This window comes from Podarcis liolepis (genome assembly GCF_965112155.1).
Source record: "Podarcis liolepis genome assembly, chromosome: 6".
In the NCBI taxonomy this organism is placed as follows: domain Eukaryota; kingdom Metazoa; phylum Chordata; class Lepidosauria; order Squamata; family Lacertidae; genus Podarcis; species Podarcis liolepis.
The window spans coordinates 95,300,450-95,324,536 of record NC_139559.1 but is presented as its reverse complement, the minus strand read 5'-3'; the positions used below and the strand labels follow the sequence as shown (position 1 = coordinate 95,324,536).

General features: G+C 45.3%; 1 protein-coding gene across 9 annotated transcripts in view; it reads right to left on the bottom strand.

Annotated features, from left to right (window-relative positions):
* The window catches only part of RASAL2 (RAS protein activator like 2), a 241,905-nt gene that overhangs the window by 119,600 nt on the left and 98,218 nt on the right, over nt 1-24,087 (bottom strand). For all 9 annotated transcript variants that reach the window (XM_083507028.1, XM_083507030.1, XM_083507029.1 and 6 more), the window contains exons 2-3: nt 19,854-19,981; nt 8,612-8,738 (exon numbers count right to left, since the gene is read on the bottom strand). In XM_083507028.1, coding sequence (XP_083363154.1) covers nt 8,612-8,738; nt 19,854-19,981 — 255 coding nt within the window. The remainder of the gene's footprint in view (nt 1-8,611; nt 8,739-19,853; nt 19,982-24,087) is intronic.

Below are 24,087 nucleotides of genomic sequence, written 5' to 3'. Positions count from 1 at the left end.
AGGGAGCTGGCGTATAGCTTCTGAGTCATGTGGCCAGCATGACTAAGCCGCTTCTGGCGAACCAGAGCAGTGCACGGAAACGCTGTTTACCTTCCCGCCGGAGCGGTACCTATTTATCTACTTGCACTTCAATGTGCTTTTGAACTGCTAGGCTGGCAGGAGCAGGGACCGAGCAATGGGAGCTCACCCCGTTGCGGGGATTCGAACCGCCGACCTTCTGATCGGCAAGTTCTAGGTCCTTAGGTAAGCGCAAATCAACAAGAAATCACATGCACATAATCACTCCTGATACCTTAACTGGAGCAACTGAGAAACGGGAGGGAAGGAAGCAGAGTGTGAAGACTTTGTTTCTCCGAATGAAATCCCCCTCTGTCTCTGTTAGATGTTAAGGGCTCTTCAACAGCCAACTTATAACAGAGATGTGGATGCAAGGGCAAAACAATACAGTGGTATCTTGGTTCTCAAACTTAATCCGTTCCAGAAGTCTGTTCCAAAACCAAAGCGTTCCAAAACCAAGGCGCACAGAAAGTAATGCAAAACGGATCAATCCGTTCCAGACTTTTAAAAACAACCCCTAAAACAGCAATTTAACATGAATTATACTATCTAACAAGACCATTGATCCATAAAATGAAAGCAATAATTGATGTACAGCAATATAAAATAAATAAAACAGTATTGTAGATGATAAAAATTAAAGAAATTTTTTCTTCTTCCCTGCACTGATGATAGTCATTCTTTGGAAGGGGGGCTTTTATCCATTTCCACAGTCAATCAATCAATCAATCAATCAATCAATCAATCAACCACTCAGTAGCTGAACTGGGATCCACACAGTCACAAAAACAAATTACCGTATTTTTTGCCCTATAGGACGCACCGGCTTCCCCCAACCCCAGCCCCCAGAACAGGCTGCCGCCCGCAAGGCTTGCGGACATCTGCCCGAAGCACGGGGCGTGCTCCGCAGCGCGCCCCGTGCTTCGGGCTGCAGGCTGCCGCCCCAAGCCTTGTGCGCCAGGCGGGACCTCCCGCCGGGCTCCCAAGGCTTGCGGATAGCTTCCTGAAGCCTGGAGAGCGAGAGGGGTCGGTGCGCACCGACGCCTCTCGCTCTCCAGGCTTCAGCGAAAGCCTGCATTCGCCCCATAGGACGAAAACACATTTCCCCTTCATTTTTGGTGGGGGAAAAGTGCGTCCTATAGGGCGAAAAATACGGTAACTGAAAAAGCCTCAAAACAAAAAATGCAAAATAACAAAAACAAAAGCACCAAATATAAGCTCCAAATATCAGTTCAGAACACTGCAATCGGAAACGGAAGGCTTGAATTACAATGGGGGGGGACGCAAATTAGCAGCGCAACAGGAAACACGGAAACGAAAGGCTTGAATTACAATGGGGGGACGCAAAATAGCAGCGCAACAGGAAACAAGGGGATGCAAAACGGAGCATATTCGGCTTCTGAAAAAAAGTTCGAAGACCGGAACACCTACTTCTGGTTTTGCAGCGTTCAGGTTCCAAGTTGTTTGTGAACTAAGCTGTTCAAAAACCAAGGTACCACTGTACTTTATCGGGCAAAAGAAGCTATTCAACCTTATGGCAGGGCAGCAGACAACAAGGCATCGCTGAAGACATAAAGATATGTTAAAATAGGACTCTTCTTCACAATGATGCTTCCCCTCTTGGTCTGGGAGCCAATTTCATTTAGAGCTCTCTAGCCAGACAAAAATTCTTCAACAAGTCACAAGTAAATATTTTACCATCAGAAGGGGTGGCCCAAGACTTAGGCATCCAAATAGCATTATCAATCTACTAGAAATACCTCCTGTGTAAGCCTAATCGAAATAAATGAGAGCCTTGCAACTGTATGACTGGATACAACCATGGATAGTCGATTCATTAGCTAAACTCCCATCATCCATAGCTAAGAGGACCAGTGGTCAGGGATAGTGGGAATTGTAGTCCCAAAACAGCTGGAGGGCCAAATTTGGCCATGCCTGAGCTGAAGAGTTACTTTGGGTGGGGGGAAATCACCATTTTGGATTAAGAACGGCAGAGTTGAGATCTGTAAACCTAAATAATAAAAATCATTCGTTATCAATAAGAAACAAGTAAAAAAACATCTCTAACCAAAGAAAAGATCTCTATATGGAGTGTGAGAATCTAGTATTCATTCATTTTGAAGGATATTCAGCCGTGGTGCCAGTTGGGTTAACAAATCTTAAGGCACTTAGAAGATTCCCACTGCCTCTTCTCGCTCCCCTTGCCTTTTGCTAGAGCTGATAGTCCCTAATGAACAAACACTAAAATCTGGCATATGCAAAGATGCAGAAAAAGTAAACTTCACAACAGGTCATGGTCATTAATTTCTCTTCCCAAGGACTCATTTCAGGCCTGGCTTTCCCTCATTTGCAACAATTACAGCTTTCCAAAACACAAGGGACTCCCCCAAAGCATGTTTTGCCTTCTTTCCAATTAGAGAAAGAAGCAACAGCAGGCTTTGTTGTTACTAATTACAGCTTCAGCACGGCGCAGTATTTCTTTCCTGGTAACCAAAACCATTATTAGGGAGATATTTCCCCTAAGCTGCACTTTCGATAGATTCTGGGGGATAACTACACCACCCAGAAACCCTATAGATTTTCAAAAACAGAATACTCAGAATATGAAGGCCTTGTAAATCTACATGCAGCCGCTGGGAGAGATCATCAGGGGGTTTGGGCTGGGTGTCCATCAATATGCAGATGATACCCAGCTCTACCTCTCTTTCAAATCAGAACCAGTGAAGGCGGTGAAGGTCCTGCGTGAGTGTCTGGAGGCGGTTGGAGGTTGGATGGCGGCTAACAGATTGAGATTGAATCCTGACAAGACAGAAGTACTGTTTTTGGGGGACAGGAGATGGGCAGGTGTGGAGGATTCCCTGGTCCTGAATGGGGTAACTGTGCCCCTGAAGGACCAGGTGCGCAGCCTGGGAGTCATTTTGGACTCACAGCTGTCCATGGAGGCACAGGTCAAATCTGTGTCCAGGGCAGCTGTTTACCAGCTCCATCTGGTACGTAGGCTGAGACCCTATCTGCCTGCAGACTGTCTCGCCAGAGTGGTGCATGCTCTGGTTATCTCCCGCTTGGACTACTGCAATGCGCTCTATGTGGGGCTACCTTTGAAGGTAAGGTGACCCGGAAACTACAAGTAATCCAGAATGCGGCAGCCAGACTGGTGACTGGGAGCGGCCGCCGGGACCATATAACACTGGTCTTGAAAGACCTACATTGGCTCCCAGTACGTTTCCGAGCACAATTCAAAGTGTTGGTGGTGACCTTTAAAGCCCTAAACGGCCTCGGTCCAGTATACCTGAAGGAGCGCCTCCACCCCCATCGTTTTACCCAGACACTGAGGTCCAGCGCCGAGGGCCTTCTGGCGGTTCCCTCATTGCGAGAAGCGAAGTTACAGGGAACCAGGCGGAGGGCCTTCTCGGTAGTGGTGCCCTCCCTGTGGAACGCCCTCCCACCAGATGTCAAAGAGAACAACAACTACCAGACTTTTAGAAGACATCTGAAGGCAGCCCTGTTTAGGGAAGCTTTTAATGTTTGATGTATTGCAGTGTTTTAGTATTTTTTTGGAAGCTGCCCAGAGTGACTGGGGAAGCCCAGCCAGATGGGCGGGGTATAAATAAATTATTATTATTATTATTATTATTATTATTATTATTATTATTATTATTATTGATGCACTAAAAAGACTAGTTCAAAAAAGCTATTAATTTACTATGGAAATCAGTGGATTAGGAAGTATCCTTTTTTAAAAACAAAAAGTTATGTCCCCTACTTTTTTTCTCAAGACACACACACAAGGAGCCCCCAGTGGCACAATGGGTTGGGGTGCTTTGCTGTTAAAACCAGAAAGTTTTTGGTTTGAGCCCATCCGGGGACGGCTGTGAGGAGGATTCCTGGACTGCAGTGGGGTTGGACTAGATGACCCTTGGGTCCCTTTCTACAATTCTATGATTCTAAGGTGGTTTGCAACAAATACTGAACAAGTTCCTCATAATGTACAACAGGATTAAAAACCAAAACCTTTCCACATGGAGAACAAGTTCAAAAAGTGTAACAAGATCCCCCCCCCCAGAGGACCAGAGAACTATATTGATTACCAGAATATCAGAATGTCCCAGATCCTTGTCCCTTGAAGTTAGAAATGTAATTAAAATAATGAGGGACAGCTGCAAGGGTGGTGAACACAGAGGCCCCAGTCGTAACTATGATGTGCAATAATTACCTACAAACGAAGCAAACGCAAACTGTTTGCAGTTTGGTAATTTTCCTGATTATGGTCATGGATTAAATATAGGGTTCTGAGTGTGCATTTGCTGCATAGGTTTATATATTGTGATCAGTTATTGAGATGGATGAACAGAAAGCATCCTTTTTTATTAGTTTCACATTTATGTCTGATCTCTAATTCAGGCCATGGAAAGGGTTCTAGCTTAGCCTTTCTGCTTCCTTTTCTTTCTAGGTTCAGAGACATTTTGTTCATTCTGGTAGAGCATGCTAACATGCAACCCATTCGCCTCATATGCTGACTGAAGTGTTACCGTCTCAAAAAGGCTTTTATAAACTGCCACGCTCACGTCTAAACAGGGGTTTTGAATCCAGGACTCCAAAAGAAACAGCTGGGCCACTGAACTACATGGGATAATGTATATAATAAATCTAGCTCAAGATCCCCAAGCAGTAAGTTCAGCCACCACCCTTCAAAAAATATAATAAGACAATTATATAGATTGTATGTGCACACATACGGAGGTGGCGCTGGAAATTCTGCATTACAGTTTCTATCCTAGCAATTTGGTCTATCCTCTTGTGCTTTCAGCATTTGGTGTCCATTCCAAAGCTATTTTGGGTGCAGCTGTTGCTGTTAGCACATGCTGCTGGCTGCCATCTGTTTCTCCTTTTCGCTTCAGTCACGTCCAGCTCCAACGCTCTCCTTCCCCGGGATCAGCTCTCATTGTCATCTTTAAGGGGGGCACTTAAGTATTCAGCTCACTGCGAAGCATGCCCTTCAAACAAGGAGATTCTCCCAAATAAGCAATCCTAAACTAACTAAGCTATCGGAAAAACAGTGAGCATAATTCAAAGCTATATATTTCGGCCATCGTTCACAATCTTTTATTTTCCAGAGATGTGTTCTGTTCTTTCCATTCTTGCACTGTCGCAGTGCTGCCTACAAAATCTAGTCCCTTTAAAATATCTGATATACATTGGTACCTCGGTTTAAGAACAGTCCTGCTTACGAACTATCCGGTTTACGAACTCTGCAAAACCCAAAGTAGTGTCCCGGTTTGTGAACTTTACCTTGGTCTAAGAATGGAATCTGAATGGTGGAAGGGCACCGGCAACGGAAGGCCTCATTAGGGAAAGTGCACCTCGGTTTAAGAACGGATTCGGTTTAAGAACGGACTTCAGGAATGGATTAAGTTTGTAAACCGAGGTACCACTGTATTAGTTGCCCTGCAATGCATTGTACAGTGGTACCTCGAGTTACAGACACTTCAGGTTACAGATGCTTCAGGTTACAGACTCCGCTAACCCAGAAATAGTACCTCAGGTTAAGAACTTTACCTCAGGATGAGAACAGAAATCATGTGGTGGCGGCACAGCAAGCCCCATTAGCTAAAGTGGTACCTCAGGTTAAGAACAGTTTCAGGTTAAGAACGGACCTCCAGAACGAATTAAGTTCTTAACCCGAGGTACCACCGTATAGTCCTGGGTTTCCAATGCAGTGCGCACAAATGCCAGGGCATCTGCTAAAGGGCTGCCCTGGTGCTCATCAGGCTATTTCTCCCCTCTGCACCAAATCAGCAAAAAAAAAAAAAAAACAGCAAAAAAGCCACCCACCCCTTTAAAATGGCCTCCCAGCGCAGTTCCTCCAGTCACTTGTAGGTCCTTGCTAGAGCCTCTGTTGCACATGTCTGCTTCCATCTGATTAGATGGCAGCAGGCTTTTGGATTGGTTGGGGGAAAAGGAAGAAAGATGGGTGGTGGTTAAGCTGTGTTAGTATAGGAAGTGCAGCAGAGTGGGAGGAAGGGGGTTGAAAAGAGAACTCATGGAAGGGGAGGCCGGAAAGGTAGAAGAAGCCAGAACTAGGGGAGGAGGGCAGAAAATAGGGCTAGTGTTGGGCTAAAAGGAAAGCACAGAAGGGAGAATAGGAAAGGGAGACGCCAGAGCCAGAGCAGAACTGGGTGCCTTTCATTTTCTTGGGCAATATTTGCATTCTTTGAAATGGAATTACAGTTTGCGGTAGAAAAATATGGGATTAAAAGAGTGTTTGGCGCTCAGTTCCCCACATCCACCTTATACTCAAGTTATTGAGCAAGTTACTTGTTCTTTTTCATTAAGCCATGATCCCACGGTGGCCATTTTGTGGTGGTGTCCAGAACAGGTGCCCCCCCCAAAAAAAAATTTCTAAGAAAGTTGGTGAGCCCCAATATACTCCATACAAAATATGCTGCAGAAAATATGGACTATCCCGTCATGCCAGTGGGCTTTCCCCCACTTTGGTTGCAAACGTTAACAAAATGGGCAAGGAGGTTAAAGTTCTTAGGACGGCATTCATTCAGCCTTTAGGCAGGTTACATTGCCCTTGGAATCCATGGGCTATAGAAATATAAATGTCTCCTGGTATGCTTTGGGTAGGGACGCGGGTGGCGCTGTGGGTTAAACCACAGAGCCTAGGACTTGCCAATCAGAAGGTCGGCAGTTCGAATCCCTGCGACGGGGTGAGCTCCCGTTGCTCGGTCCCTGCTCCTGCCAACCTAGCAGTTCGAAAGCACGTCAAAGTGCAAGTAGATAAATAGGTACCGCTCCGGCAGGAAGGTAAACGGCGTTTCCATGCGCTGCTCTGGTTTGCCAGAAGCGGCTTAGTCCTGCTGGCCACATGACCCGGAAGCTGTATGCCGGCTCCCTTGGCCACTAAAGCAAGATGAGCGCCACAACCCCAGAGTCGTCCGCGACTGGACCTAATGGTCAGGGGTCCCTTTACCTTTTTATGCTTTGGGTACAATTCACTGAGAACAATGGCTGCCCACCCTCCATTTCAATCAACTAATCTGTGAGGTAGAAGAGGTAGAATCAAATGCCCTTGAATCCTAATTTCATTTGTCAGTTTAGCAATGTGTCTCGCTTGTTAATTGTTGTACCTCTTGTCATTTCCCATCTCCTTTAAAAGCCAAGACAGCATTTCTTTCTCCTAACAATACCTACTTACGTCTCTGCAAATGCTCCGAGATCAGCACCTTGTTGAGAAACACAAGGCAGGTGCTTCAGAAATAGTGTCATTATGACTGTAGCTGCAAAATGCTAATCACTAAGCCACAAGTACAGTTTGTTAGCCACATAATTTGCTGATTAAAGATGGAAGAGCAAAACTGACAAACAACTTCTGATGCATTCTTCCCGTCAACAGGAAGTCACTAATATCTATGCTGCTGCCAAAAGATCAGAGTGTCCTTTAAATATATATATTTGAGCTCTTTTCAAGTGAGTCACTCAGTGATGTCATTTCAGCAAAGTACTCTCAGAAAGAGCAACAAAGAGTCCTCGTGTGAGAAGCCAGAGGCAGACCATACAGGTATGGCATATATACACCTGTCTCTAACAGGTGAAAGGCCTCCCTTAGGTGACCAGCCTCCAAGGGCCAAACAAGACACAATGGACGATGCCTTTGTCCCTGCTCTGTGGACACAGCCAGTGGTGGCACCTGATATTTAAACTCAAAAAGTGTGCCCTCCTCTGCCATTATATTCGGGTACTTCTCATGCCAGCCCAGCTTATATCTTGCTTTGGACAAGTGTATCACTGAGAAAAGTACCCAAAGCAATAGAGTGTGGCAAGGTAAGGCACAGGAGGGGGCAGGTTTGTTGCTTTATTTATTTAACAACTGACTACCTTGTCTTTGGTGTGTCTGTGGTTAAACCACAGAGCCTAGGACTTGCCAATCAGAAGGTCGGAGGTTCGAATCCCCGCAACGGGGTGAGCTCCCATTGCTCGGTCCCTGCTCCTGCCAACCTAGCAGTTCGAAAGCACGTCAAAGTGTAAGTAGATAAATAGGTACTGCTCTGGCGGGAAGGTAAACGGCGTTTCCGTGTGCTGCTCTGGTTCGCCAGAAGCGGCTTAGTCATGCTGGCCACATGACCTGGAAGCTGTACGCCAGCTCCCTCGGCCAATAAAGCGAGGTGAGCGTCGCATCCCCAGAGTTGGCCACGACTGGACCTAATGGTCATGGGTCCCTTTACCTTTACCTTGTCTTTCAGGGCATGCTTCTGGGATAGATCTCCCCTCACCCAGGCACAAAACGTGCTGCTAAAAAACAGAGGTCTGCTCACTCTGTACATAAATGGAACAAACATGGGAACAAACAAATGCAATTGCCGTCCCCAACCACTGTGTTCCATTTGGCCCTTGTCTGTAGGCAATGAATGAACACAGGCATGAGAATGAACAAGTCAGGACTGCCTCTGCTGGTCAAACAGGAAGATTATAGTACTCTGCAATGGAATGCAGTTTCTCATGGAAATTTAGCTTCGAAAGCTACATTGCTTGTTCTACTCATACAGCTTACCAAGCTTAGTAGCTCCCTCTGGTGGATAGTCAGGAAATTGACCCTCCGAAGGAACACTCACGGTGCGCCGCAGGCAACGCCCTTTGGAAGGCTCTGATGCCTGATCCTGCCCTCCTTCCACAGCCATCTGCACATGAAAAAGACACAGGCAGGTTATAAATTTCTTTTTTTCAACATAAATTGCTGGAAGCAATAAAGAACTTTTCCTGCCCAGAATTAATGCCTAAATTCCATAGCACTGGTTGTCAAAACTGAGGGCTATTTAGATGATATCTGGACACATCTGCAACCTAGTTTTTTATTTGAAACCGTGCATGGCAAAAGGAAGCAAGCATCACAATTCCACAGACAATGCAGTTTAAAGGTCCAAAGAAATCCTGTATTTCTCTGTTGCAGCAAAAACAAAAAGGGAATTGGTGCAGCATAGAGACTAATACTTTTTATCACAGCACAAACTTTTGTGGAGCAAAGTTCACTTTGTCAGATGTGCAATGCATCAAGTTATCGTTTCCAACTGTGTCTCAAAAAACTCTCCCAACTTTCTCCAATGCCCCCAGGGTTCCCCGCGCTCCTGCTACGAAACTGAATATATTAGAAAATGAAATAGGCAGGTGTAAGCCACTCTGTGGGTCAAAGCATCCCAGTGCCAGGGATGAAATCTGGGACCTTGTCTCTCTGACCAAGGGATGGTCTCTTTTGTAACAGAGTTATAAATTGCCCCAAGTGTACTTTCTGCTAACAAAGAGCTAGAGTGAAAGCAGAGAAAGACACTGCAACAGGCATATTGTAATTTTGGGTGGGTGGGAAATGGGGACAGATGCTCAGCCAGGGGCACACAACCACCACCAATATGTTGACATATATGGATTTGTTACATGTTCTCTCACATTAGCTGAAGTTTTCCAGACTGAAATTCACACTTTCAGCTCCGCTTTCTGCCCAGCTCCCATGATTGTTCTCCAGTTCCTTAGACATGGAGTCCTACAAGCATAGTTATGTGTCTACAGACTCAGTTGGGGGGGAGGGATAAAAAAAATAAATGTCCACTCTTCCTCCTTTAGGCATTGGAACAAATCATGCAATGCACTAAGAAAGATTTGGACAGCAAATTTCATCGGGCCAAGTATTTGTAAAACCAAGATCTGCAAGGTCATAAACCAGGAGTGGCACGCCTAAATTATGCAGTATCGCTGCTTGCCCCTCTTCCTTCTCATCAATCCTCTATTGTCAGCACAAGCATGCCTTGTTCCTAAGTTTCTGTTTTCAAGAAAAGAGACTTCACCCTCCCAGAAGCTCCAAGCCAGCTGATGGAGCAGTTCTGGTTGCCCAGCGCAGAAATTCCACTTGGCCCTGTCAATTATTCATCCCCTGCACTTGGAGTTTTTGCTGATATTTCCTTTCCAGCTGAACACTCTCATGACCGTGTCTGCAATTACCTTTTAAGATATGGCTAGGACTCAGCATACTATCTCTCTATCCAGACACATCTAGAGAGATATATAAAGTTTCTCATATTCGTGTATGTTCTCAATATTTTTGAAAGTTACTGGCTAGATTCCTTTTTCATTTGTAAAGTTTCTTTTTAAGCATTACATGGACGAGGCATCCATCTCTTTATGCCCGGTGTGGGAAACCTTTCTCAGCCCAAGAGAAGCTTCAAGGTGGGTAGAGCCTGAGCCAAACATGGGTGTCATAGCTGTCAACTTACAGATTTGAAAATAAGGGACCAGCAGCCTTGAAAATAAGGGATCAGCAGCCAAAATAAGGGATTTTGCGAGCACAGGTATGTTCAACTTCTGAGCCCCTCCGAGCCAAAGGCAGAAAGCCCAGCCAGCAGCCAAACAAAGCCTCAAGCGGTGTTTCCCACAGCGCAGCAACCCAGCAAAGGGGATGCACCAAGGGAAACCACCGTCACCTCTCCGCTGGGAAGCGCTGAGCAAAGGCGATGCAGCCGATTTGATTGGCACAAGGCATGCAAGCTCCACCCCCCAGTCGTTCTTAGACTCCTTATTGGGTGAGCAACGCAGCCAAGCAACACAGTTGGAGCCTCCCTGGCCGGCAGGGAAGGAGAGAGAGGAGCTGCTTCCTTTGAAACCCGGGAAATTTAAGGGACATCATCAATAAGGGACAGCAGCGGCACACAGCGCTGGGATAAGGGACTTTCCCACCAAATAAGGGACGGTTGACATCTATGATGGGCGTGGCCAGAGGAAAAGTAGGTGGAGCAAAGGATGCAAAACCCTTGCCTTTTCACAGGAGACCACGTTCCAGCAGACAAAAAAGGTCCACACCCACAAACACCCACCTACCCCTGACATTATCACACTCCTTAAGGACATAGCCAAGCCAGGCAAAAGCACTCAAGGAGGGTATGGAGCAGGGCTGGTGGAAGTTGGGGCTTGGCCAGAGCCTGCTTTACGCTCCCTCCGGAAAATTTAATGCAGAAGTCCATTGTCCTCTTACATATCTGAATAGTAACTGGATGTCCAGTGAACCCCGTATGGCTTATAGCTTACCAATAACCACCTCTTACCTATTCCTCTCTAGTGACCTAAGTTTTTAACTGCCAACCTTCTCGAAGCTGCTGAAAGAAGAGTGGTCCGAGTCTTTTTGTAACATGCTGATGGGAGACAAAGAGGGATAACTTGGCTGGAAAGGGGAATAACTTGGCCATAGAACAGCCACACGTGTTTTGAGAAGAGAACTGGCCTTTCTGCTATTCTGATCTACAGGTAAGTTTGCTTTGGCTATATGTGCCAGAAGTACCATATTTTTCGCTCTATAAGACACACCAGACCACAAGACGCACCTAGTTTTTGGAGGAGGAAAACAAGAAAAAAAATATTCTGAATCTCAGAAGCCAGAACAGCAAGAAGGATCGCTGCGCAGTGAAAGCAGCAATCCCTCTTGCTGTTCTGGCTTCTGGAATAGCTGCGCAGCCTGCATTCACTCCATAAGACGCACACACATTTCCCCTTACTTTTTAGAAGGGAAAAGCGAGTCTTATAGAGCAAAAAATATGGTAATTCCCCAAGTGAGAAATCCTCGGCAAATGGTTTAGATAAAGCATAGAATTGTAGAGTTAAAAGGGACCCTGAGGCTCATCTGGTCCCATCCCTTAAATGCATGAATATGCAGTTGTCCCATAGGGGATTAAACCTGCAACCTTGAATTATCAGCACCATATATCAACTCCTTTTCAGGATTCCCTGGTTCGTAAGTGGTATGCTCTTTCTAGGTGGCTGAAATAGTCAGATCTTACCTTTAGAACTACACTTAGTGCTAGTTTTATTGCTGGTATGATATAATGTGCTAGAGTGCAGGGATGAGATATGGCAGATGGGAGAGTCAAGATCCTGCTCTGGAGCTTCAGGGCAAGTTAGTCTCCAAGCCAATCCTATCTCATAGTGACATGAGTTTAATTCCTGCTCTGAGATTCTTGTAGAAAGGGCAGAATGCCGACATAACAGACAGACTGATCTATTTTTTAAAATTGATTTTTATTGAAATTTTCAAATATACATTTCCATCACTGAATATCCACCACTATAATTGTACATCCATCAACTTCCCTCCTTCCCCTTCCGTGGTTCTTTGAATTTCCCCATAATTTCTGCATATTCTAACAAAAAATCCATTTAATTTAGTCCCCCCGTTATATCTCTTTATTATATGTTATACAGTGGTACCTTGGGTTATGTTACCTTCGGGTAACGTAATTTCGGATTGCGAACGCGGCAAACCTGGAAGTGTATACTTCCGGCTTTTGCCGCGCATGCGTGCGCTGAAGTGCTTTGTGTGTGTGCAGAAGTGCTCCGACCATAATGCTGTAAAGATGGAGATGAAGTTAACAACAGCTGGTTCCTTCAGATGGAGGATGAATGACACCTTATTTAGAGATGAAGAGGTCTATAAAAAGGCCCAAAAAACTTTGAGAGACTATTTCGAAATAAATTTAAAAACAGATGTTGAAAAAAGAGTAATCTGGGACGCAAGTAAAGCTGTTATGCGAGTGCTTTGTGTGTGTGCAGAAGTGCTCTAACGCACCGTGCGCGTGCGCAGAAGTGGCACCTCTGGATATGGAATTTCCGGGGTAAGTACGGACCCCCGGGGCGAATTAAGTTCATATCCAGAAGGTCCACTCTATTGCTGAATTTACCTTAATCCTGCTAGTGTTTTCACCTGCTTACAATTATTTTCCAAATATTCCACACAAAAAATCCACTCCTCTTTATATATTTGATCTTCTTGCTCTTTTATTCTTGGTATGAGTTTTCGTGTGCATGCACACTTCTTCAGATACACTGAAGAAGAAGTGTATCTGAAGAAGTGTGCATGCACACGAAAGCTCATACCAAGAACTAACTTAGTTGGTCTTTAAGGTGCTACTGGAAGGAATTTTTTTATTTTGACTATGGCAGACCAACACGGCTACCTATCTACTACTCTTTTATTCTGTTAGTTAGGCCTGCAGATTCTATCATTTGAAGCTGCCATTCTTCCTTCTTAGGAAGCTCTCTCACCTTCCACTTTTGGGCTAACAAAATCTGAGCTGCTGTAGTTGTGTACATAAATAAAAAACAAACAAACAGACTGATCTAGTGCCAAGCAGAAAATTGAAGAGGAACATACAGTCCCCAGTCTCTAAATATGGTAAGTTAAAGAACAGAATTAGTAATTTTTTCTTAAAGGATTCCAAATGGGAGAGATGTAAAGGGGGGGAGGAGAACAACAACTTGTAGTAACAGTGATGTAATGGACACTATCCAATAGGTTCCAGTCACACCCATTACTCAATGCAAGTACCATATTTACTTGCTGTATAGCAGGCATGTCCAACAGGTTGATCGCGATCTACTGGGTCGATCCTGGGACGCCCTGCTACTCAACCCCACAAAAAAAAAGCTGAACAACTTTGGCGCCCGAAAAAAGCTCTGGTCAATCCTCCAATGACAATGGGTAGATCACTGTCATTATTTTTACACTGTGAGTAGATCGTAGTCTCTTGGGAGCTGGACATGCCTGCTGTACAGCAACAACTAGCTATGAGCAGGGTGTTGGTAGAAAGGGCATTTTCATAACAATAAGTCATTGTTGTCTGAGTGCTGGGATAATGCAATGCCCTGTCAACAGAAGGGCCACCTTGCAAAAAGAGGCATTCAGATCTCATGCAAGTGTTGAGTAACATCTGCACAAAAATAAAAGCCTGTTGTCAGGGAAGGCCCATAAACCTCAGTTCTTATCAGAAGAATTTATCATACGCTAGCAAAGTCTTCAGCTGATTCTAGCACTTCCAACAAAAGGACTGATTCACATCCTTCTGGCACAGCAGCTGAAACAAACACCCAGTTATATCACTCAAGTTTTAAAGAAACTTCCCAATAATTGTTTTGAATGTAATTATATTCACAATTCTGCCCACTTAAAAATGCACTTTCCCCCTCTCCCGCTTGTAGGAAGGATGAGCATCTCTGTGGTTAGGCAACTTTCTCAGATTTTTTTTTGGTATATAGATCACAAGACATCACACGGAACTTAATCATAACTCATCTCTACTATGTTATGAGAGAAGATGATTTTGTTGTATTTACTGCATGTTTAAAATGTGATGTGAGAAATCACCGTGAACAACCATAAACTGTGTGGGTGGGTTCAAAATGTGCATGCTTATGCCAACCCATCACATTTACCTATGCCTGAAAGGTAGACCGAAAAATACTCAGTAGTGGCAAATCAGTGCCTTAACATTTATATGCTACTTCTGAATACTCAAAGTGGTTTACACATTTATCACAGAGCGAGTGGGTCTGAGGGAGAGTTAGCTTGTCTAAGGCAGCCCAGGGAGTCCACAGCTCTTGAGCTTAGACCAGGCTTCCTCATCCTTGGCCCTCCAGATGTTTTTGGCCTACAACTCCCGTGATCCCTAGCTAGCAGGACCAGTGGTCAGGGATGATGGGAATTGTAGTCCAAAACATCTGGAGGGCCGAGGTTGAGGAAGCCTGGCTTAGACTCAGCCATTGTGCTACGCGGGTTCTGTGGTTATCTTCCAGCATGAGACTGTGTAATTAAAAATTATGAGTCTCTCAACTCACCTGCAGTCCTGTATGGTAATTACTTTACTAGTAATTACTAGATTGACCAGCTGACCTAAAAATCCAGATTAGGTTTGGGAGGCGGGGGTGTGTGTGTGTGTGTGCTTGCATTTTTAGGTGAATTGCCAAGAAAGCAAGGGCAACACAGGATTTTCTTCAGTTGAATACTTTAGGTCAGGGGTGGGGAAGCTTTCTGACTCCATGGGCCAGATCCTTATCAGGATGCACCACATTTTACCTGTGTGTGGTCTTGCTTGGGAACTGTAGCACAAGGTGGTTGTGGAAGTGCCGAGCATATGGCTAGCAAAGCGCTTATTTCCCCTCTCCCCTGGGGGTGTGTTAAAAACAGGCTTATTCTTGGGGCTGAGGGTGCATGTTCCGGGCTGGGTTCAACCTTCACTCTTCAGCTGTCAAAAAGGAGTTAAATCCTGCTGCACTGGCAACGCACGCCTGTTCCCAACAGGGGACAGGCATGAACAACCGAAGTAAGTACACCGTTTCCTCACAATAAAAAAATTCCTTCCAGTAGCACCTTAAAGACCAACTAAGTTAGTTCTTGGTATGAGCTTTCGTGTGCATGCACACGAAAGCTCATACCAAGAACTAACTTAGTTGGTCTTTAAGGTGCTACCTTTCCTCACAAGTATCAGATGGGGAGAGGAGCAGCCTCTGCTTTCAATTGCCTAGACAACATCTGGGGGCTGCTTCCTTTGGTGGTGTGTGCCTATTCTCAGTAGGAAACAGGTGTGCACAGACAAACTGAGCAGCATTTAACTCCAATCCATCAACTGTCAAGCTGGGAACAGGTACCTGCTGTCGATAAAGCAATCAGTTGATTGACAGGTAACATGGCTTGGGAAATATGGCTTCCTGGGGCAACGAGCCCCTGGCTGGCCAAGGCTGGCTGCAGGCTAGACGTTTCCTAGCACTGCTGCAAGACAAGGGTGGAAACCCTTTGGCTTTCCAGATGTTGCTGAACAACTCCTCCCATCAGCCCCAGCTGCCCCAGCCAATGGCCAAGGATGATGGGAAATGGGAAAACCAAGAAACATCTGGAAAGCCAAGAAGATCTGGACTGCAAGAAAATCAAACCTCTCCATTCTGAAGGAAATCAGCCCTGAGTGCTCACTGGAAGGACAGATCCTGAAGCTGAGGCTCCAATACTTTGGCCACCTGATGAGAAGAAAAGACTCCCTGGAAAAGACCCTGATGCTGGGAAAGATGGAGGGCACAAGGCAAAGGGGATGACAGAGGACGAGATGGTTGGACAGTGTTCTCGAAGCTACCAGCATGAGTTTGACCAAACTGCAGGAGGCAGTGGAAGACAGGAGTGCCTGGCGTGCTCTGGTCCATGGGGTCACGAAGAATTGGACACGACTAAACGACAGTATCTGGAGGGGCAATGGTTCCTCATCCCTCCATAAAAGCTAGGTCATGGTTTGACTGAGTGTGTCATCTGTATTTGGGCTTGTGATTTAGCTCTGCCCAGACAATTCACAAGCAAGGTTTGCCCTATGGTTTACTGTTTGTGGTTTGTCTGGAGAGAGCTAAATCAGGAGCCTGGGTTCAGACGACACACCAAGCCAAACTATGGCCTAGCTCAGCTCAATGAAAAAACAACTGGAGATGGAACTAACTGGCCACAATCTCCTCTTTGGAAGTCCACACTTTTGCTTGTTTGCACTAAGTTGTGGTTGGTTTAGCATTACATGCAAAGTGGGATTTTGTTGTTTTTTGCTGCAATGGATGGAGAAGGCCAATGCTCCTCTGAAAGAATGTAACACCCAGAAATCATGATGATGTTAAAAGGCTACAAGCACTTGCTTAGATGTAGGTTCTTTAACACCTATGAATAATGTACCCAGTGAATCCCTGCGGATCAATTTGCCATAATACTGTCTTCTCCCTCTCCTTCCTGCACATACAATAGATTTATAATTTAGAGTAACAGCATTTGCAACCGCTCTGAGCAATCTGTGTCAGTAACACCTCATCACAACTGTAGAATTAGCAAACAGCTGTCACAAAGTATATAGTTAACCTCTACAGATGACCCCAAAGAGGACTACAAACAGATCTGGAAGCACTGCTCCATCTAACAACATGCGAAAACATTCAGCCATCAAGCTCAGCTTCTTTTCATCTGCTGAAATACACTGGAGCCATTCAACTCGCCTTTATTCATAAATATTGATAGATGTGAAAAAATCCATTTTGATACTGCTGCACAGATTTTTCAAACACCCATAAATGCAAGAAAACAGCAACGTGCACAGGACAATCACTGGACATTAGAGGTGATGTGAATGGAGGCCGTTTTACACAGCTATAAAAACATGCACATTGCCTGTAGCTTTGAGCGCAAAAGAGGAGGAACAGAATTCTGGTGAAACGAAAGAATGGATTCAAATAAAAGTTTCTCCGTGTTTAACTGCTTCGTACTACAATAGGAATCATCATCTCTGCCTGCTCCCATCCATCTCAACTCCGTCTCTGAAAGGCTCGTGCTTCATAATATCAACATGGTTTTGGGGTGATTTCCAACTTACGCTGCTTGGTCATTTGATTTATATCCCACTCTTCTTTCCCCCAAAGGAGATACCACTGGCCGCAACCACCTGTACCCCAGGGAACCCACTTTGCTCAACTTAGCCCCGCCTGATGGACAACTTGATTCCAAGGGCTGGTTGCCAGGATCCTGTCACCTGTTGGGATGCAGACATCCAGTGAACCCCAACAGCAAGGAAAATTTATTGCTGGACAAAACTAAAAACTGGAAGCAGGTGTTTCAAATACCGTATTTTTCTCCCTATAGGACGCACTTTTTCCCCTCCAAAAATGAAGGGGAAATCTGGGTGCGTCCTATGGGGCGAATGCAGGCTTTTGCTGAAGCTTGGAGAGCGAAAGGGGTCGATGCGCACCGACCCCTCTCGCTCTCCAGGCTTCAGGAAGACATCCGCAGCCTAGGCAGCCCTGCGGGAGGTTCGGCAGGGATGTCTAGGCTGCGGATAGCAGCCTGCCGCCCGGCGGGCGGGGCGCCCTGAAGCAGAGCACCCCCCACGCCAGGCAGACATCCGCAGCGTGGGGAGCCTTGCAGGAGTTCCCCGTAGGGCTCCCCACGCTGCGGATAGCAGCCTGCCGCCCCGCAGGGGGGGCGCCCTGATGCAGAGCGCCCCTCGCGTGGGGCAGACATCGGCCAGCCCCACAAGCTCGGGGGGCAGCAGGGAGGCGCAGCGCTGCCATCCCGCTGTTCCTCGACCTGGTTCTGTTTCCCCGACCTGCTTTTGGGGGGGAAATAAAGGGAAAAAAATTTCCCTTTATTTCCCCCCCAAAAAACTAGGTGCATCCTATGGGACGGAGCGTCCTATGGGACGAAAAATACGGTAGATTTGATAAAATGTACTGTTTTCATTCAATGTCGCATCTCCTTGAATTGCTTAGACATTAAAGGACATACACCTTCCATGTTTTAATACAATACTGTGATTTTCCCCCCTGTATTTGGAACCAGGGTGGAATCTACACGCATATAAAAAATGTTCTGAACATGTTTTTTTTTTAAAGCGTTTTTTAAAAATGCATTGCATTTTCCATAAGGCTCACCATCACCATCTAGAGTCACATTATATATTGCACTTTAAACACACTTAAAATGTTTTATTTGCAGCTGTATAATTGAGTCCCAGGTCAAGCAGGTCATAGTGCTTTTTTTTAAAAAAAGGGAAACCAGACATGACATAAACCTATTCCTTCTGAAGGAAGTTAAAAATGTTTTTCAAGTTGAATATTTTCTCTGATTTACTTAAGGTAACAACTCTTGTGGTCATTTTTTCTTGGGGTATTTTAAGTGAAAATGTAATGATATTCTTTTTGAAAAGCAGCCATGCCCTGTAAATGAGAGTCATAAAGAAACCTCCACGATCTCTTTCTTTCTTCCTTTTTCTTTTTTTCTGGATTTTGCCAGACTTTCTGTTCTTACTTTGCATCTGTGTCAATGACAATATGATGTAACTCAAAATAGGAAAGTTTTAAAGCCTCTTGCAAATTTTGCCTCGACAATAAATAGATTCTTATTTTGCTGTTTAAACTTCTGACTTTAAAAAAAGAGATTCATTTGTGATAGCTGATCAACTGACAAACCAGTTCTGAAGGCTAGGGTTCCCAGACAACATGGACAGCCATTCAAATATTTCCCATATAATTATACATGATCCTCTAGTTTAAAACTTGGGGCCTTTTAAGTACGACAAACAACTTAGCTAAGCCACAGCTGAGAATTTCAAAATTATTTTTTGAAGAACATTGCAGTTTCTTGATAAGAATATTCTGTAAAATCAGATAATTTCCTCTAAAAGGGGTTTGTACATGATTACCCATCTACCCCTGCATACTGAAAAGTCCAGGGAGACACTGGAAACATTTTAGGTACCAACAATTCATGAATGACAGTAGTGAAGTCCAACAGATGTCCACTGTTATGCCAAATGCAGCCGAGAACATGACCCAAAATTATCTTCTGAGCACTCAGTGTGCAAAGAATTCTTAAAGCAAACGAAGATGGAAAAGTGCTTAATTAGACTAGGACACAATACAGGATCAAATGCAGATGGTTCTGTTTAGCAGTCTCTGAGCCCGCTAAAAAACCCCATCTTTTTACTTCTTGAACTGCAATGTTTAGCCCTTACATTTGAGATTTTCTATGAATCAGGGAAACAAGGAGAGTGTTATGTTACGGGGAACTGCAGGTGCAGCCGTCCAAACCATTATGCTAAATACAGACACCATACGGACACTTTTCTCCTTCTGCCCAGTCCAAATATCCTTGCACAGCAGTACTGCTTACACAAGGATTCTGTATCCTTGTGTAGCCTGCTGAGAGAGTGATACTGTTGGTGATCAAGGAACTCTACTCAGGAGGTAAGTTTAGAAAGCGCCAGAGTTCAAAAAGTTTGAGCAACCCTGCATTAAGTTATAGGGAAAAGGGAAAGTTTCAAAAGCTATTTACAAAGCCTCCTGAAGGCTGATTATTTCCATTCATGAGAATAAAAGATTTTTCCACTACACATGCAAGATAAATAGAAGCTATTCAAGCGCCATTGTGGTCCAAAATTGCTAAGACAAAGGGAGTTCTTGCATAGTTTTCCTCTCACCTCCTTCTCTTTGTTCAGCAGCACAAGTTGGCTGTCCGTCAGAATGGAATACTTGGTCTCCCATATTATAGTTTCCGAATCAGGGGACTGGCCACAAGACAGCCTGTGGGTTGGTGGTCCTTTCACGTCTGTGGGGGGGAAAAGGAGCAATATTAAAACATTTTAATCATTTTGCTGTTTGTGGTAGAAACGACTCAGCTGAGTCTTATGTTAAAAGAGTTTAGTTATCAGATTAACAGCAATCTTATGCATGCTTAATCACAAATACATTCCACTAAGACCAACAGAGTTTAGGATTGCACCCCACATTCCCAAAAAATGATGCTATGGAGCAATTTCACTGCCGCATTAAAAAAAAAAACAAAGTTAGCAGTTTGAAAACTATTCCCAATGGACAGAATGCTAAACCATTCAGTTCCGCTTCCACAGAATCCCAAACTTCTTGTTTTGTATGAATCAGAGATCTGTCCTGCTCTGTGGCAAGATTTTGGGCAGGTTCAGGCTGAATGCAAACAGACAGCAAAGCTTCAACAGACAAATAAACAGAGAATGAGCCCTGTAATAGCAGCAGCTGCATCCCAACTGCTAGCCCTGCCTGCAGTGGAAAATGCCTTTTCAGTTAAATGGACCCAGCCCAATGCAAGTCTTTTATTTCAATGGAACAGCGTTGGTGGATGAGTGTGACAGAACTCTCGTCTCATTGGGGTTTGGCAGTGGAGCCCTCTGCATGTGATTCCCCACCCCAGGAGGAATCTGACTCCGGGGTCAAGACATATCATGACTTTATCACAAACGCTGGTGAGTTGAACAAGTACTTTTTTTTTTACCCATGGTGTGAAGTTGGCTTGTTTTGAATCTAACCAGGATGTGCATACAAACCAGAGATTGTGGTTTATCACAACAGCAAACCAAGGTTCTGTGAAACACAGGAGAACTGCTCCTCCCGGCTACACACGAGGACAGAGGAAGAAGGGTAAGTAAGCATTACGTTTCTCACTCGTTGATTCCAATTACAGTGGTACCTCTGGTTACAAACTGAATCCATTCCGGAGGTTTGTTCGTAACCGGAAACCGTTCTTATCCTGAGACACGCTTTCGCTAATGGCGTCTCCCGCTGCGGGTGTGCCTTTGGCGCGTGATTTCCGCTCACATCCTGGGGCAAAGTTTGCAACCAGGAGCAGCTACTTCTGGGTTAGCAGAGCTCGTAACCCAAAGTGTGCCTAACCAGAGGTACCACTGTAGTACACATAGTACTAAACCACCCATCAGCTTACTGAGAAGCTAAAAACCATAGCACTATCTAAACAAGCTGCATTCAAGAACAAAAAACAAAAATAATCCTGAAAAGCCTTCTGACAACTTATCAGCAGGTATTAAGCCTTTATAGCAGTTAATTCAACAGAGCAGGGTCAGGATGAGTATATACCTGTATACCTCCAGGAGCATCTCCACCCCCACCGCCCTCATGAGAAGAGAAGACTCCCTGGAAAAGACCCTGATGTTGGGAAAGATGGAGGGCACAAGGAGAAGGGGACGACAAAGGACGAGATGGTTGGACAGTGTTCTCGAAGCTACCAGCATGAGTCTGACCAAACTGCGGGAGGCAGTGGAAGACAGGAGTGCCTGGCGTGCTCTGGTCCATGGGGTCACGAAGAGGCGGACACGACTAAACAACTAAACAACAACCTCCAGGAGCATCTCCACCCCCACCCCACACTGAGGTCCAGCTCTGAGGGCCTTCTGGTGGTTCCCTCACTGCAAGAAGTGAGGTTACAGGGAAGCAGGCAGAGGGCCTTTCGGTGGTCGCACCCACCCTGTGAAATGCCCTTCCCAGCCCATGTCAAACAGATAAACAGCTTTGTGATTTTTAAAAGACATCTGAAGGCAGCCCTGTTTATGGAAGTTTTTAGTGCTTGGTGTTGTATTGTGTTTTTACTATTTTTTGTTGGGAGCCACCCAGAGTGGCTGGGGCAACCCAGTCAGATAGAAATAATAATGATGACGATAATTAATTTCCCCATAAACAGGAAACAGCTGCTCTTTTCTTAGTTGGAAATATAAAGGTGTGTGGTGGCCATGTGGCTAAGCTTTCACCTACTTCTGTACACAAGTTACAATCTTGCTATGGGATCTCTATAACATCAACCAAGAATCACTGAAGGCACTGACTCTGTTGAGATGTAATGAGGAACCACATTATCTCCCCTACAAGAATGAGCCAAAGCGAGCTTCAGATTTGCATGCTTCTCCTCACTCTTGTTCCTTTTTCTGTGAAGGTACTTAAACTCCTTCCCACTGCAATGCTTTTATTTTAAAACCACAGTTCTCACTGATGTCTGAACTCAGGAAACGGTGGTTTGCTTATGGTCTGAGAACAAGCCATGATCTAAAAAAAGGAGAAGGGAGAATATGAGCTCAAGGGCCCACCACAGCTTGTTCCAGCCATCATCTACAATCACAAAATGGGGGTTATAAAACCTAAAAAGAAAAAAAAGGTAGGCTATTGAGATTGAAGGAACTATAAGACAGACACGGTGGTTGGCTGCCACTGAAAAACGAAACAGAAAAAAATGAATGTATCTTAGTTTTCAAAGCATATTCCGAAAAGTCAGAGCTATGATTCGTTTCTACAGAAGAGTTTTGCAAAAAGCAGCAGTGTGACATTTAAGCAAACCTTCACCGCTAGGTGGTGGTGAATCCACACCCACAGCAACTCTGGTTTCTAGGAAGTACGTACAGGAAAAATACAGAAATAAACATTACCGGGTGACCCTGAAAACAATGTTAAGTAATTCAAAAGCATTGAGAGCCACGCTCCTCTTATTTTGGGCCTTCTACTTCCTGCTGTATTGCCAGCTGGTAGTGTTTAAACCCCTTCCCACTGCAATGCCTTTGTTTCCCAGTGCTTTAAGTCCCTGCACAAGCCTTCAAAGTTCTGGTCCTTACTTCTAAAATTGACTTACCTATCCCGTTACTCTTAATTGCACAACTTACTTTCATCCCCCCGCCCCCCCTTTCTGAGCCTTTATCCCATATCTCTATTTCCCCCCAAAAAACCACCAAACCCTTTTAAAACATGGCCTTCCCTGACCCACTGCAGACTCAATGCTCGTCCCTCCACTGGCATGACACCAGAAGTGTTGGCACCACCAGTGCTTTCAGGACTAGGTTCCTCCAATGGGATAAACTGCAGATTATGGAGCATGATGAAGGGCAAGAGTCCTATATAAATGAACCCAGCAGCTAGGCAGGAGGAAAGAGAAAGAAGACGAGCTCCAGGGAAGGAGAACTAACAGGACCCAGGAAGTATGAAGTGGGTATGGAGGAAGATTGCATTAGTGTATGAGGCCAGCATGCAAGTCCTGAGTGGGCCAACCCTACTTTTGCAGAGGAAATAATTGGTACTAGCTCCCTTCACTTTAATGGGAGGAAGCTGGGAGCTTAACCCCTTAGCTCCCAACAGTCTGATTGGAAGAGGCAGGAGTGCGGATCTCAGAACCCCATTTGAGACAGATGGTCACCCCCGTAATATACAGGAAGTGCCCCTAATTTCAGTGCAGAACCTGAGGTCAGACAAGTGGGGCAGGGGGACAGGGGTGTCTCATCAAAGCTCCAAGGGAGGACAAGGCAGGCTCAGTATGCCTGTTCCAGAGAATCCCTTTGTCAGGCGTACATGCAGGAGCCCGGGCCTCTGACCGGTAAGGCGTCGCAGGACTGGGGCTTTCCTAAGATGCAAGGCACAGCTGCACAGGTGAGGCTGATTGGTAACTCATAGCACCTGGTGGCAAGAGCCGGAAAGGGATATAAGCTCAGCATTTCCCTTTGGCTCTTTGCCACAGCAACACGCTTCCTGTCTTGACTCCTTGCTTGCTGATCCTCGGACCCTTGGCTTCTTGACTCCCGGCTCCCAGACCCTTGGCTTCCTGATTCCCATTCCTGCTCCCACCCCGCCATCTTGCTCCAGGTCCCAACGTTCTCAGCCGGGACTTTGACCACCCATAAACCAGACCGTGACACCCTTCTTACTTTATGGGATACCTTTCAGCCTACCCACCTGGACCCAGTGCCCATCTCCCCTGTCTTCAATGTAAGCCTCAGACATCAAGTTCCTGAGTAAGAACCACTGGAGCAGACCAGGAAAATCAAGAGAAGCAAATTAGAAACCTTAAAGGAAGAACTAAGCTGGCGCCGATTCCAAAGCCATGGAAGGTATAGCTTCCTACTCTCCTGAAGT